The sequence below is a fragment of the Anopheles ziemanni genome, chromosome 3 (assembly GCF_943734765.1).
Source record: "Anopheles ziemanni chromosome 3, idAnoZiCoDA_A2_x.2, whole genome shotgun sequence".
Classification (NCBI taxonomy): Eukaryota; Metazoa; Arthropoda; class Insecta; order Diptera; family Culicidae; genus Anopheles; species Anopheles ziemanni.
Window position 1 is genome coordinate 64,653,347 of NC_080706.1, and position 16,787 is coordinate 64,670,133.

At 37.9% G+C, this 16,787-nt stretch overlaps 2 protein-coding genes across 8 annotated transcripts in view; one reads left to right on the forward strand and one right to left on the reverse strand.

The window, feature by feature from the left end:
- LOC131287727 (glucose-6-phosphate 1-dehydrogenase) overlaps positions 1-16,787 on the reverse strand; it is a 284,204-nt gene that overhangs the window by 131,946 nt on the left and 135,471 nt on the right. The window lies entirely within an intron of this gene.
- Positions 1-16,787, forward strand: part of LOC131287728 (single-stranded DNA-binding protein 3) — a 30,817-nt gene that overhangs the window by 13,335 nt on the left and 695 nt on the right. For 2 of the 7 annotated variants that reach the window (XM_058316806.1, XM_058316805.1), the window contains exons 3-13: positions 227-299; positions 528-674; positions 2,544-2,675; positions 3,929-4,027; positions 5,676-5,759; positions 5,858-5,906; positions 7,131-7,160; positions 9,048-9,238; positions 9,335-9,481; positions 9,552-9,758; positions 13,877-14,496. In XM_058316806.1, coding sequence (XP_058172789.1) covers positions 227-299; positions 528-674; positions 2,544-2,675; positions 3,929-4,027; positions 5,676-5,759; positions 5,858-5,906; positions 7,131-7,160; positions 9,048-9,238; positions 9,335-9,481; positions 9,552-9,758; positions 13,877-13,981 — 1,264 coding nt within the window. In that variant the 3' untranslated portion in view covers positions 13,982-14,496. Of the gene's footprint in view, positions 1-226; positions 300-527; positions 675-2,543; positions 2,676-3,928; positions 4,028-5,675; positions 5,760-5,857; positions 5,907-7,130; positions 7,161-9,047; positions 9,239-9,334; positions 9,482-9,551; positions 9,759-13,876; positions 14,497-16,787 lie in introns of those variants that run through there. The other 5 variants (XM_058316807.1, XM_058316810.1, XM_058316808.1 and 2 more) reach the window with 5 other exon arrangements.

Genomic DNA, 16,787 nt, shown 5'->3' on the forward strand with positions numbered 1-16,787 from the left:
CTTCGTTGCTCTCGGGGCAAAGCGTCGAATGATGATGATGATGTGTGTGTGTGTGATGGACGCTGGATGATGGAACGTTTCTTCTCTTCTCGAAGTGCTCAATGTTTTACGACTTTTCTTCTTCTTCTTCGTCGTCTTCTTTCGTTTTTCCTCGTTTCTTCAACTTCACTGATTTCGAGTTTCGTTTTCTAATTTACTCTCTTCTCGCTTCTGGTTTCGTTCACAGAATTGCACTTTATGTATATGAATATTTATTACACGTAGGAGCATCGAAAGCAGCACAAACATTCTTATCGGAGGTAAGTCAGCCGTGTCCGGGTGATCGGGATGATCCTTGTCTTTCTACGCACACACGACTTGCCCCGGCAAGTCGTCGTGTTCGTATTGTACAGCACAACGACACCCCTTCACGATCGCGATGTGTGGAATTGGTGGGTCCTGGGTGATCTTTAACATTCTAACTGATTTGCTCGTCATCTCTCGGTCACTCACGTTCCATGCAAACGCACCCCGTCCAACCCGTCCAGATTCGGTGGGAGAAAAATATCACACTAGGCGAACCACCGGGCTTCCTGCATTCGTGGTGGTGCGTGTTTTGGGATCTCTACTGTGCGGCACCGGAGCGACGGGACACCTGCGAGCATTCATCCGAGGCCAAAGCATTTCATGATTACGTAAGTAACACCCTTATCAGCGCTTCTGAATAAGTATTTTTCTATAGTCAAAAGACCTCTTGACCATCAGCATCACAAATTGTGGAGCTAGCCTTGATGGAACTTCAGTAGAAAGCCAGGCAATAGAAAAATGGTAAAAATCATTTCAGTTATGGGTTTTGTAGAGCTGACGTTAATTTCAAAATTGTAATTTTTTTCCTAGTAAAAGAGATAAAAATGGCTAAAGGTACAACTTCAAACATGTAGTGAACTGTAGAAATCATTGTTTTTAATGACTGGACGGTGAGATTTTATTTTCTTTTAGAGTAACTAGTTTTTTTTGCTCGAAGCTAAAATACAAAGCGCAGCGTATCGTAATTTTATTTGTTTGATTCTTCGATAATGATGTCTATTGTATTGAGGATTGAATTTATTAAAATATATTATCCAGAAAGTATCCTTTATCAATAATATTTGGCTTTAAACAAATAACAAATAAACCAAGCTTCCCTAACGATAAGTTTCTATATTTACAATAGCCTTCCACTATAATAATGTAATAATATATAAAATTTCATGGGAAGATCCGAATTGTCTGTCACTCGCTATGTGGGTCATTTATGAGTAGAATCTGTTTTGCTAAAATTTGTTCATGAAACAAATACTAAGACTTGTTTATAACCAAATAACAAATAGACCCTGCATTGCAAAGGATAACTTTTAGCAATTACTATTATATTAGTGCAATACTGTAGTAGTTTCGTGGCAAGATCAGCCTTGCCTTTCACCCACACGTTGGGCTGCCGAAGTGTTAATCACAAAACTGTACTAGAAAAGAAAAGGGATCTAACTACTCATAGCACAACGGAATCGTCTTCTCGAAAAGTCAAGTTTCCGTCCGTATTTGGTTTAACACCGTTGTAAAACTGTAGCAAAGCATAAGACGGAAGATTTTCAGTCCCGTTGCAGTGTGCCTCTCAACGTACCAATTCCTAGTTAAGCCAAGCGTTTTGTTTTCTTTTTTTCTGTGTGTGTTAGCCGTGGTCATTAATCTTTCACTGTGTAGAAGTGCGTATCTTTGGTTGGTGGCGGTTGTGGTTGCGACTGTGCGCTAGCGTTGTGGCGGGTACCTCAGCGGTCCGTCGCCAACCGTTAGAAAGCTACGGAAAAGCGGGCGAAAAACTGTAAATTTCTCTAAAAGCGCTTGGAGAGAAAATAACAGAAAAACAATCACAAAAAAGAGTAATGGACAGAAAAAAAAGTGTAAAGGACGGACGGCGTAGGTTAGGGGGCCCTTGGCTTCTACCGTTGGCGTTGCAGCTTAGGAACCATAGGTTTCGGTCACGAACGGAGTACTTCGGGCCGGGCACCACAAGTGATGCCGGATGGAAGAAAAGTGAACAATCAATCTCCCGCTCTGCTAGGTCCTTCACACGTCGCGAAGAGACCGAAGAAATAAACCAACGATCGTACAGATGTAATGATCGGCATAGAAAGCAGAAAGGTAACCTCCAGCTTGTCGATCGCACTTTGGAAGTAAGTGACTCGAATGCGAACGCGGGCGTGGTATGAGGCGATCTCGTTCGCGGAACGCTTAAGCCCTTTCACCGAGGTTAGGAGCGATTAGCTTTTTACCATCACCTTTTGAACTCCCCTCCACCTGTTGATCAGATTTCTTCTAATGGTGTAAGTAGCACATTGGAAAGCTCGCCGAACAGTAATTTTTGTACAGAACCGTTGTAATGTATGCTTTCAAATTTAGAAATGAAGATTTGTCAGGAAAAGAATCGAATAAGAAAAAAATACACTGAGCCGACGAACACAAAAATGCAATCCATAAAATTGTATCCACCTCCTCGCCACAACTAATGCTACTAATCTTTCTTGCAGGGTTTCGTGAGTTCAGGCTATGGAGTGAACGGAATAGCACACAATGCAGGACCTGCACCGAGCCCTCTGGGACAGTTACCACCAAACGAAGGTATGCCGGGCGGTCCGATGGCACCTTCAGGCTTCTTTCCGGTAAGTTCTCAACACCCCCCTCGACCTGGGCTGCTGCTTGGTTGGGTGGGGCAGGTTCATATGCCTTTGATCACCGTAGCGATTTTCGTTCGCCGAACACATTACCACCGATATCATTCTTCAGCGCGACGAGAAGGGTTTGGTTTGGCAGTTTGCAGATGTAGGCAGCTTGGTTTTTTGTTTCATGCACAAACTCCTTCCCAACACACAACACTCTCACTGTGGTGTGTTGCGCACAGTTGTTGCGGGCAGCGAAAATGCCCAACATGTGACACAGGATGATAACGGTGTAATGCAGCAGTGACCCCTAACTCATGTGTGCCATCTATAGCTGGTAGAACTCATTTGGATTAACGTTTTTGCACAGCTTTCTCATTTACTCGTTTCTTATGTTGGGGGTGCGGTGATTTCAATGCAGTCATGGACGATCATTAGTTATAACAGTAAACGATTTCTACTCACCCTTTAGTTAAAATTTGCAATATAGTTTGCGTATTAGATACAATTGTATCCAAAGTTGAGAGTTTTACAAACCCGGTTTCCTTTTGCGGTCCTTAGCGGATCGTTAAAATTTGATTTCGTCACTTATGTGGTTCTGATCAATGAGTTGCACTACGGTCTCTTCGGTCTTCATGTTCATTATCAAATCTTATATCTTACGCAGTGTTGAATATAATTTGCTTGGGAATCTTTAAGTTAGATGTAATATTGCTGATTGCTTAAATGTTACTTTGCTGGTTGATCGATTGTCCATTATTCTTTGAAGTAGTTAGTTCTCTTTTTTTTGTACCCTCTCCAGTTAACTGTAGTAAAATAGGCTAGTTAAATATACAAAAATCATGTTGGTGAATTCTATTTGTTGGATTGTTGAAACTTTATATGTATTTTGTATGACATAAATGGCAGTGTGTGAATTATTATTTTTTTATATCTTCTTGTTCATTCCTACCTTGTATTGGCTATTGTACACAGTTTTTAGGAGATTTAATAAAACATCTCATATTGCTTGTTGTAATAATTAATTGTGGAACGAAGAAGATAGCTTATTGCGGTGGAAAAATCGAATTTATTGTTCAAACGTTCCGTATTTGTTGGTTTTTTTTGTTAAGATTTGCGAGGTTTTTTTTTATTCTGTAGAAACATTACTTTTGCCTTTGCTGCAATTTATTCTCGCTAGGTTTGACTATTTTGAGTTTTTCCCCTTTTTCTTTCTCTTCGTGAATGTGTGTCGTTATTACTGATTATTTTTGCAGAACTCCTCCATTAGGCCATCACAACCTTCACACCCTAGTAGTCAGCAGTCCCCACATCCACAGCCTCCAAACTCGCATGGACAGTTGATGAGCGGTCAGGTTAGTATCTTCACGTCGATAGCATTTGCGAGTTGTGTTTGCTGGAAATGACAAAAAAAAACATAAAAACCAGCAGCGGGGAACTGACTGAAACCTCCTAACACATTGGCATGACTATCGCATCCTGGCGATGCGAGAAACAAAGAGCGAGAGAAAAAGAGAGAAAGCAAAAGAGATGCGCCAAAATTCACAAAGGACTTAAGCGACGTTTGCACCGTACCAAGTTTTCTATGTTGTTATGTTTATGTTCATGTATTCAATTTTGTCTCAATGGAACTCCTCCCTTTCTTTTCTTTTGCAAGGTCGAAAGTTATGTTGAAGATGTTTTGGATGTTCTTTTTGTTACAAATTCGTTTTTCTGTTTTTGTCAATTTTTTTTTTTACGAGAAACAATTTTATGATCATCATAAGGAGAGGTAGAGTACGATGTAATCGATTTCAGTGAAGAAGTGAATCACTTTTAAAATTAACTCATTTGATGTGTTTCATGATTAACCGACCATCATCTGTGGAGTATCTTGTGTGAGCATTTCAAAACCATCTAAACGCTAAATAAACCGACGGTTTGAAAATATGATATAGCACACTCATAATCATCACAAAGCATCTTGCTCCTAAAACCTGTCGTCACTTACCATGCATACCATATCAAACCTCGTTCACTATCATAACAATAAAAACATAGAATTTATTCGTCTTAACAGACAATATATTGTCAAAGTTTGATTGTGTTTTCTACATACGCTTCTGTTGTTACATTATAGTTGTCCGTTCATTGTCGCAAGTTTGTTGTCCATTGTCAAATGTTTCGTTGTAAAAAAACTTTGTGTGTAAAAAGTCCACTAAAAATGTTAATTTTGTGTTCCTAGACATAGATACTACACTACGAGCGAAAAGCATACGAAAAAACAACTATAAATTGTATGGATATACGAAATGAAACAACTAAGCCAATCTTCTGTTCACTTATTCATTGTTACACACACATTGTTGCTGCCTGTTTGCCTCTTGTCTTGACGTTTTTGTCCCTTCTATTAGATTCTATTAAATTTGTTCCATTGTTTATATGCTCTATCTCTCCTTGTTATGTTTTTTCTTTCTTGTGAAGTGTTGTGCAATTTTCTTGTTTTCTCTGTCTGTGCTCTAACTCGTCGCGGGTTAATTATTAAATATGTTCTATGTTTTGTGTTATATGCCATTCTCTTCATACTGGAACGGGTAAAACTTGTTTTTTAAACTTTCAAATCGTTTAAAGGATGGGTTTATAGTTTAATTTTTCCTGCAGAACCTAGCTTTGGGATTTTCATGTTCATCTACATACACCACAATTCATTGCAATCAAAAATCTGAGCTTGGATTCAGAGCTCTATCTTCAAAGAGCTCATTTTCTAAAAACGTACCAAATTTTTGTAAGCAAATATTTGTCGAAAATCTTAAAATGTTATTCAAATGTTTTCCCATACTGCTCGTTAACCCGTTACTGCTCGTTCATCCGAAAACAAACAAATCATCACATTGGTCAGTTCCACACTAAACTAGGCATCATCACATTGGTAACATTGATGAAAAGTTACCCATTTCATCCGCCGTATATCCTCTGCATATCGTGTGCTCTGTTGATCTTAAAATTTGTTTATTCTCCTTTCAGCCATTCATGGGCGGCCCTCGTTATCCACCTGGACCTAGGCCCGGAGTGCGAATGCCGCAAGGAATTGGAAACGATTTCAATGGTGTAAGTAAATTCAGGAGCACTCTTTTGCTCTGTCGGGTTGAGTTGTAGAACCAATATAATGATGCATTAATTTGCATTTTTTTTATGTTCAATTTTAGCCCCCCGGACAACCAATGATGCCAAATAGTATGGATCCGACGCGGCAAGGTAAGATCATGCGCCCTCGTTTGCTACGAGCTACGATCATTATTAGTACATTCTGCTCCACCGTTAACAAAGCGATTTTTTTCACCGAAGCGTCTAGATTTCTCCCTTTCCTTCTCTTCAAACCGAACTATCTCTGTTTTTCTCCGTAAATTTTCATAAATGAAAACATACAAATCTCGATGATCGCAAAAAGCAAAACATATCGTATCCAATCCGGAAGTCACATCATAATAAAGGTGGCCCGTGTTTTTTTGGTTTCATTGTTTTTTTAAGTAAACGTATTTCATGCAAACCAATATTTAGCAAGCGTAGTTTATTTGTCATTCGTATCAAGATCATCACCGGCCTTTTTGCTTGCAGGCAAAACATTTTCGTTTGCTCTGTTGTTCTTGTTCTCTCACCATCTTCTCTTGGTTTGTTTTTTGGCAAAAGTCATAATTCGATTTTTTTGCGTAGCCCCCGAGTTTATTTTTTTTAACACTTTTGGTTTTTCAAATTTCTTCCTGTAATATGTTTTTGTTTTACAAATCAATGTACCTTTCCATTGATTAGTACCGAGGAAATAGTGAGATTGATTTAAAAAAAACATGTCTGTGTTTATTTCTTCTATAATTAAACTTCACTATTTATCAAAACTGTCGTTTACGAACGGTTTAATTGAATTGGTCCTTCCTTCAGAGTTTTAAACCAAATGTTGGTTTAAACAATTTAGTCGTAGTCCGATGATGATAGTTTTCATGGATATTAGTAGTTTAAATTAGGATTTTCAATGAGATTTTCCTAATATACCCGCAAATCTAAATTATCAATTTTTATTATATTCATCAAATGATTGTTTGATGAATTACCTGAATATTTTCCAGTTATTTTTTGTTACAAAAGTTTTGCGTGTGCATAGTTTACCGTGGTTCAATTAATTTCTTCTCTTTTCGAATTTGAATGCAGATAACTTTTTTCTGTTCCACGGATTTTACCGTGAACGATAAACCAAATGACGCTGAGCTCTGTAAAACAAGGGCGCACTACTAGATACATTGATAAGAATTCTAAACTGTTGATAAACAATTATTAGCAACAATATTCCGACCTGGCTAATGTACAGTCAATACAAAATCAAACAATTTCGATGGAAAATAAAAATCAGTCGTACGAGAAATATGTACCTTGTCAAAACTGTAATAAAATCGAATGAATGTTTTCTTTTGTTCTTTGTTCTCTGTTCAGGTGAAGCTGGAGACTTTGTAGCATGGCAAGGTAGGCAATTTATGTCGCGCTTGTCTGCTACTTCAAACCACTTTTTGTTTTAGTTCATTCTTTTCTTAATTTCTCTTCTTATTCCACACTCTTCTTTCTATCTTTGGTCCGTTTTGCTGTTTCTTTACCTTCACTGGCATTTACTATATCAATCACTTTTACTGTCACGCGTTCTGTGTTTTAACTGTTACCTGTATAACTTACATAAGCTATATATTGCTCGATATAATATGATTGTTTTTGTTTTATACAATTGCGTTAAGAACTGAAACAGATAGTTAATGTTAATGGAAAACGGAAACGTGACGAAGGTTTGATTGTATATTAATTCCGTTGTTTTTGTCTTTTAAATATGTTTCATGTTCATTTCCATCTTTAAATGTTTATAATGCTACCATAATCATTATTCAAATTAAGTTGTTTGTGTCCATTTATCATATTTTTTATTTTTTATTTATTTATTCACGTTGTCAAGCCTAATTTAATTAACTTAATTTATTTGTTTATTATGCCGCTGCGTGGTATCTTTGTTAATTTATATTGTAATAGGTTTGACATTTTATTTAATTAAGCGGAAAGCTTGTTGAATAGGAGAACAAAATTCAAATTGAAATAACACAATTCGGCTGATGAGAGATTTTTGTAATTTTTACGTTTATATACTCTCATAAAACTCCATTCAATGCTCTTCCAACTCAAATACACTATCTTTCCTATCTGCTTTACTTTTCGTACTCATTGATACACTTCAATGGTTTCCTACCCTTGCTGCACCAACAAGACTCTTTGTTTTATCATGAAATTTTTTATCTATTGTGAATCTGATTGCTTATCTTTTCCCTCATTTAATTGACTTTATTTAATTAGGAGAATATTCAAAGTAATATGATGGTAAAAGATGCTTGTGAGCTAAATTATTTTTATTCTGTCAGAACATCGCTCGTTCGCTGTACAAAGTGTTTCAGTTTTGGAGAAGGATAGGGATAATCTGGTTTGAATTACGGAAAACAATTTGCCATCTTTTCCCATCATTTACGTTTTTTTTTTGTTGTTTTCATATTTACATATCTGCACTTCATCTGTTATCACATATGTATAGGAATTCAGTTTTAAATCAGTATTCCATAGCTTGAAGCTTGTATTCACCTCCCCTCTATCGACCTTTATGCATCTTTATTCCGTTGCGCCGATCCTTGTTGCTTTGTTTGTTTATTTCTAATTGTTTACGCTTTTCATACATCCTTTTATCTAGATGTTTGACGCTTGATGCCAAATATAGTGCTTCGATAGAAAAAATGTGTGTTAACAGAATGTGTTTCTTTTTTCCCCTTCTTCTCTTCTTCATTTCAATCATCACTCAAAACCAACCTGCAAATCATCAAAAACGCTTAATCAAATGCCTACTGCGTGTGTATAAATCGAATCGATCACTTCATTCACACCATTTCACTGCAATTGCCCAAAAACAAAAAATATTTAAAAAAAAATGTACCTCCCAAACCAAACAACGAACGCGACAAATGTATGCCACATTATCAATCATTGGTCATGAAATGGTTTACTTCAATTTACTTATGTCCTACTGTCATCTAACTTGACAATATGTTTCTTACATTCGATCCCAATGAACCATTGTATCATTTCTCGCGACATGTTCATTCACGTTCGTCACCGTTCTTGGGATTTGACATGTGTGACTGCTTGTGTTTGTGTGCGGGCATACATACGCTGTGCGATTGTTTTGTGATTTTGGCCCCAAACTCCATTCCCGCCCTGCTCCTTCTCCGCGCCAATGTCCTATCCATGTTTGTTTCTCCTTATCGCCTTTCCTTATATGATCGTACATTGAATGCAACCAATCGAAACGACAACACTACAACTGTTCAGGCCCTCCAGGTATGGGTCCGATGAATCCTCGAATGAATCCACCTCGCGGCCCCGGAATGGGTCCAATGGGAGCGGGCACGTACGGTCCCGGTATGCGCGGTCCCCCACCGAACAGTAGTTTAGGACCCGGCGGAATGCCCCCTATGGGTATGGCCGGTGGACGACCGCAGTGGCAACCGAATACGTCGTCAGTAAGTACACGCACCGTCCTCCCCGTTCGTCGACCGAGACGGATGGTCTATCGCAGTCTATTTATTGAAATCTAATCATTTGTCACACGTTTTTAGCCGATGAACTATTCGTCGTCCTCGCCCGGTAACTACGGAGGACCACCTGGGCCAAGCGGGCCACCCGGACCGGGAACGCCCATAATGCCATCACCTCAAGATTCATCGAACTCCGGTGGCGAGAATATGTACACACCAATGAAACCCGTAAGTAGAGCTGCTCGACGCGACAGTACCATTGTCTAACGGGATTCTGTCATCTGTCTTCGGTTTTTAGGAATTCCCTATGGTCGGCGGCACGGACGGTAGTGGTCCGATGGGTGGTCCGATGGGCCCGAACACGATGGGAGGCCCGGTACTTAATAACGACGGTCTGGATGGTATGAAGAACAGTCCCGCGAACGGTCCCGGCACGCCACGGGAGGACTCCGGTAGTGGTATGGGTGACTACAACTTGGGAGGTTTCGGTGGACCGGGCGAGAACGTAAGTTTCGACAATTTCTAGAAACAATAAACACCACCCCCCTCCATTCTTAACCAAGGCGGTTCTTCGGGCAAGGCAAACGGAAAACCCGTACCTCTATGTGCTACCGATGTTTCGCACCGAGTTTTCACTTTTTTTTGTTCTACCCCACAAATATTAACTTGTTCCTATATACATTATGGCGGTGCATGAATGAGGGCTTCAATGACGAATGTACCTATTTTGGCTTTTTTTTTTAAATTGTATTTTTTATATTTAAAAGTGAGCACAATCCCGTGTCAAAATTGCTCAAAAGCCAATATATCCTAGCCAATCAGGTTAAATTACAATGTAACATCAATCTTTACCTTTTACTGAAATTGCAGCAAAAGTAGACACAAATCCTAGTGATGTTGCGAACATGCGTGTCATGTCTTCCGATTTGCGATACCATGTGTAAAACAATTTCTTACAAAATTTTTTGCGAACCATATTGAATGGATTCGGTTATCTATCCCCTGTTGTTTGATTGTCCATGAAGAATTTTCTGGTGCAAGAACACAGCAGCAACGCTTCCATTGCAACGATATAAAAAATCTGACATTTTATAGCGATCAAATGAATTGAAATACGACTCTCGAACGGGAACTCTAACACGGTCAATTTTTATCCGCCAGTCAAGTACTACGGAAAGTACCCAAGAGGTTCAGTTATAGTGTTTTACATTTAAGCTTGGTAAAAACTTGTCATAACTTTCATTAACAAGTGACGATAATGCAATTTTCTCTGACGTTCGAGTTGACAGTTTTCTTGTTATGTGATAATTGTTCGTAATAGGCCAAATATTGCAGTTGTTCGCCATGAAAATTGAATATCTTTTTATACAAAAAAAAAAAACAAACTACAACAATCTATTTTCTAAAAAATATCGTGAAATTACTTTTATTTAATTAATCAATTTCCTTTAATCGAAGTTGTTGCCGTGTTCCAGCTCCATTTACATATGTGTTACGATTTATGTCGAACGACAAGACCTTTTTTTCTTCATGCACAGTGTTTTCTCTTTCGTCGAATTATGTTTTTTTCCGGTTGGTCATCTTTACCTTTTTGTCTTTATTTCCTTTGTTCGGTTTGAATGGAGTGTGTAAATAAAAATATGATATTAAGTTTTTATTCACTCATCTTGTGGATATATTTTCCACAATGTTTGCCTTGGTTTGGTGGTTTGAATATCCCTCAAGCATCACAGAAGCAGTTAAATCTGTTAATTAAAGGACAAAAAGTACGCCATTGAAAAACAGGTCGCATTCATAGAAAACACCTCAAAGTATACTCACCAGGAAGTGGCTCTTGATTTAGTCGTTCTACAGTCGCGCAAAATTATTTTCAAGCAAACTCTCCCCCCGGTACCCATCATATGTTAAAGTTGCAGAAAAAATGACCAAGTATAGAAGTTACTCTAAACGTGGAAAAGGAACGTATTATTATCACATGAAAACAAACTAATGGTACAACGATCATTTGATCATGGTATAGATATCCCCGTTCTTATTAGTGAATTGTAAATAACGTGTGTTCGTTTGGTTTAAGTCGACGATTCTAAGAGGGATTGTTTTTACCTGTAAAATGAAAATCTCCTTCTCTTCTCTTTATTTTTTTGCTTTTTTGTTATTGTTTCATCATAAATATTCCTTTCCTTGATAATGCTATTGTTGAAAGCTTTGTTTCCTGACGATGCAAAGTGTATCAAATGTTTTGTTTGGAAGGATTTTTTCTTGTTGAAAAAATTAATTTAGTTTTTACTTTGGTGTAATTTAAAAGAAATTTGCCTCCATTGCATAGTCCTGCAAATGTGTATTGTTAAGGTTCGAGTAACTGCAGAGGAGATTTTTCAATTCATGAAAGTCATACGAACCAACAACAAACTTACAAAATACTACCCCTACAGCTGAATATGTGTACTGAATATGACGCAATTTTAAGATACTGAATATTATTTGTGGTACAACTCACATCGCGCTAATCACACCACACAGAGAGAGTGAAAAAAAAACCGAGAAAGAGAAAGTTTCAAACATGGAAATCGTTCGAAAGGAATCGATTTGCGGTACTAATTTCCGTTTGGCTTCGATAAAAGAAATAAAGAGAAAGAGAACGATGTTTTCATTCGCCTTTTGCAAGCGTTGGTGGTTGGAAGATTTTAGAAAATAGAGAGAGAGTTGACACAAGCAAACGTGTACTACACCATCCAAGCTGGAGGTGTATATAATGATAAAAATTTATTTTACATTTACACTTAAGAAAATGAAAATAGATAGGTAAACTACTCACAGCCTCAAGACGGCGTTTCGTTTTCGTCACAGGGTTGAGGGCAAAAAAGGCAAGGAAAACATCAACCATCTGAAGCAACAAATGTTCGTCTGGTAGATTTAAATGCTTTGAAAAATAGATTAAAATTGTAGTTGATAGTAGAATCCTTTGTTCGACAATGTAAGCTTAGATCATAAAACAATAGAAAAAGATGGTGATGCTTGAACCGTCCTCTTATGAATAAAGCATTTCCCTCTGCGCATTTGGCACTCTCTCGTTCAAAATGCGCCCATCATACGGTGTATGGTATTTGATTTTTTGGAATAAAAGTATCACTGTATATTCGAATTTCCGATATTATCGTATGCGCCCGAACCTGATTCATGAAGGTGTTGTTATATCAAAGCAAAAAAGACGAGCAAACACCCCATCCATCGGCAAAGCTTTTATGCGTCTTTTGAAAACGAGCCTGCACACCTTCCTTTCACTTGCATTGAGAAGCTAAAACAGCGCACAGACCCGTACCGTAATATGCTGCACTTCTGCCCTGGACGCTCGGAAATCGGAGAGGTTTTTCACGGAAATGTTGGAGTCCTGGACTCTCCTACAACACACGAGAAAATGCTGAATGGAGTTCACGCCGCTGTTTAGGATGCGCGGCGGGAATTATTTTGCAGACAGGTAGTGATGGTTGTTGCAATTGCGCCACGAAAACATAAGCTTTTCAATCCGGTTGGCGGTTTCAATTTCCAGTGGCTTTCTAGCGGGGGTGTGGTGGTGTTGTTACTGTTGCGTAGGAAGTTGTGTGTTAGTATCAGCAACTCTATTGAACCTTGTGATCCAATGTTTTCCCGCATAGTATATTTAATATATCTCACATTAATGCTCTTTAGAACAAAATGAAACAAAAAAAACGAAAGTACAAAAAAAGGGAAGAAACAAACTGAAATTATGTATGCTCTTGCAAGAATCATTCTCTTTCTCTCGTCTGGTGTTGTTGTACACATATTCGGCTGCAGTAGGGTATTTTTCTATTAAATAAAGTAGCACAAAAATAATTTATGTATAATAAATGAACATAATTAGGATAATGAAGCAGAAACTTCAATGACAACTAACATCATGTTTTTTTAAATACACATATTGCATTTATAATCTTACCTTCACAATATAATCATTTTCTGTAGTTCTTTAAGTGATTTTCATTTTTGTCTAGAAACAATAACTGAACTAAACTATCATTCTATCTATCATTATGCATAGGTCATCAGTAGTAATGGGAATTATATCTCTCTCGTTATTGGGAGCTGCTATATTGATGGCTCCTTGTATCTTTTGTTTTCTACGTAAAGTCTTTCGAGCAAATTGTTCATTTATTCGTCACACCATACTTTTTTAAAACAATAATTAGTTTTTGTTTATTTTATAAAATGGTGTTCATCAGAAATGTACGTAGCCATTTTTGATTCAATGTATTAAATTTGTTTTTGTTTTTTGTTCGTTAAAAAACAACAAGACATCGGTTTTGGTTTATTAATCTGCGGCTTAGGTTTATTAATCTGCGGCTTAGGTTTATTATTAGTTTGTACCTGCTTCATAATTGTATATAAATCTGTTTGTGAAATGCTGAGATACATCTCCTACACACGAAACCTTCATATGCACACAACTTTTTCTTCCCACCGCATTCCCTCTAACACAAGTCGAACCTTTCCTTTTTGTTTTCGTATTGTTTTTTTCACTCTCCTTGAAAAAACATCTTCGCCTTGAGTTTTCATCCAAAATAACTGACGAAACATCCAAATTGGCTCTATGTGTTATATTCGCAGGATCAGACAGAGTCAGCAGCTATACTGAAAATAAAGGAAAGCATGCAGGAAGAGGCGAAGCGTTTTGAGAAAGACTCAGATCAGCCTGATTACTATATGCAATAACATCCTCCTCCTACCGCTACAGCTACAGCTGCTACTAGTACTTCTTCTATTACTTCTGTTAACGAATCTAGTGCTGATATCGTAAAGGCAAACTATGCAAGTAATTTTACCATTACCACTATCACTACCAACACCACCACCACCACCAATATTATCACTACAAACAAAACGAGCTATATCGACAGCACCAGAAGCAGCAATACCAGTACCATCAGCGCAGCAAATGGCAACCAAATCAACGGCATAATATGTTTTATTAAAACCGGCACTTCGGTCGTCGTCGTCGTCGTCGTCATCGTCGAAAATTGTCGTGTGGAAAAGCTTGAAGACCGTGCTATAACATCGGCTCTAAACACATTTTAACCTGCTAGCAATAGCAACCATCATAACAAGAACGAACTTCGTAGGGTCGCGCATGGTAATATCATCCTGTAGGCTTTACGGTGAAAAGTAACTTTACAATTGAAACGGCATACGCAGGCATATCTTGCTGCGCGATCGCATAGAGACGAATACTATGAATATAAATAGAAGTTCGTTGGATTTTCAGGAAGTTGGCAGCATTTGGCAGATCTTAGAGTTCGAGTGGATGGTGGTGTGATTGTTAGCGACACATTTTTACCAAAAAAAAGAAGAAAAAACTAAGGAAATGTTACACAAATCCGCATAACCGCAGAAGATGAGAGGCTGTTAATGTCAGCACTGCAAAAACAAGCACACGCCCATAGAAAAATGAATGACCACCCGGACAGGACTAAAACAAGGGCAAAAGAGGTAGCGCACGTTTTGTGATTACGCCAAAACAACACAATTCTACAGGCATGTTTTATATTGTTAACGATTAAAAGGACACACTGCTGATAACGGAATCTGCGTCTAAGAAGAGAGAGAGAGGGTAGAGAAAAGTGCACTAGCGGTGAATAGTATCATTTTCACCGTCCAGGTATTGGATTATCTACCAAAACAAAGTAAAAACAACTCTAAAAGGAAACAAAATGCAACGCGAAGCACTACGAAAAGTATCGTGCAGAGGAAACAGGCATTAGAAAAATATTCGAGATCAGTTTATTGCTACAAGCACACACACACACACACACACACACACACACACACACACACATACACACAAACACAATCACTTGAAATCTTACCACAACGAATTGAATTCGTGAACTAGAAGAAATTGCAAATGTGCGTAAAGTTTTAACACTATTTCCATGGACCACGAACTTAGAAAATTCGTGGACTGGTTAACCACGACCTCTACACTGTCGGCACACACGCATACACACACAAACGCAGACATAATCCACTGGCCACCAAAGTATGGATCGATTGTCGACCAACATGTAATCTCTTATCATACCGGTATATTTAATGCGTAGAGGAGGCGACGGTAAACATCTAATTTGCAGTCGCCTGTCTCTGTTTGTGAGGGTACGGAAATGGTGGATAGTTATTTAGCTGACATTTTTTAGTTTCCACGATCGACATATGGAAGCAGAAACCTCTCAGGACATGTGCACAATAAATGCCGTGTGGTGAGTGATGCGTTTCTCATAGTCACAGAATGAGCTGACTGTTTGATGATTGTGTACAGTAGAAAGGATTTCACTTTTATAGTAGCTGCTGCATTCGTGAAGCTTCAAATCATGGGGAAGAGTGCATAAGTAGTATTTAGTTGGTCTTCTACAAGAAAAAAAAACCTCGCGAGTGCCCCCCCTCCCTCGTTTTTTCTATTAATCACCTAAATCATGCCTAATGTGTGCGTATCGTGGTAGATGATTCAATTTGTTTGATGAATTAACAATAAAATCATTCAACAATTAAGGAAAGAGCAGAATAAAGGGGGCGTAAGAGTGAAATCCGGTGTGTGCTTACATCGGTACGATAGCTCGCAGCAACAATCATTGAATTATTTTGTTCCGCAAAATTAAAAGCATCCAGCATTTGCAAGCATTGATGGGCCGACCGGTTCGTCCAATCCTTTTTTTTGATCCTAATTGTAACGATAACTGTGCAAAAAAAGGTGTTTTTATGTTCTACTTTAAGTTTGGGTACATACAATTTATTAGTGTTGCAAGCAAGACACAATGAGGAAAGCTTAGAAATGGATCGCGTATCGTTTGTCAGTTTCCGTCTGGAGAAGGCGTAATTAAACAGCAAGAGTGGTGAACAAGAGAGAAAAAAAGAAAAGTGTCTCAAAACAGTAAAAACATTTAATTGAGTTTAAAACTTACATTAAAAAGAGAAGTGTATAAACTCGTTAATAAAAGAAATAGGCGTAGCATGAGTAAATAAGACATACACACTGAAATTTAAACCATACACACACAAAACAAAAAAACCCACAAGTAAACCAACAACCAACCAACCAATTGAGTAGTAGATTAATTTATTCGATGCAGAAGATCCGTCGTCGCTCCTGTCTTATATGTACACATTTAAGTGTGTGCACATGGGAAGAAGAAATAGACAAAACTGGGAAAAAACGATGATAAATACAGAGTGAATGCAAATAAAAATGTTTGAAATGTAACATTTATATAAATTATGAAAGAGAAAACAAACTTCCTGAACGAAACCCAGAAATAAGAAGAAAAAAGAAACTTGCATCCATTAATAGAGGGAATATCACCACAGGGGAAAGGATCGTAAGTTTTTTTTTATATTTGTTTGCTAAATACGTCAGGTATTATCAGATGGGTAGCGAAACATTACAAGGAGACAAAATCATGTTGGGTAAAACATGACACGCTCTAGGGGATGTAAGGGCAAATGGTAAATGGAAACCAAAATATGAATG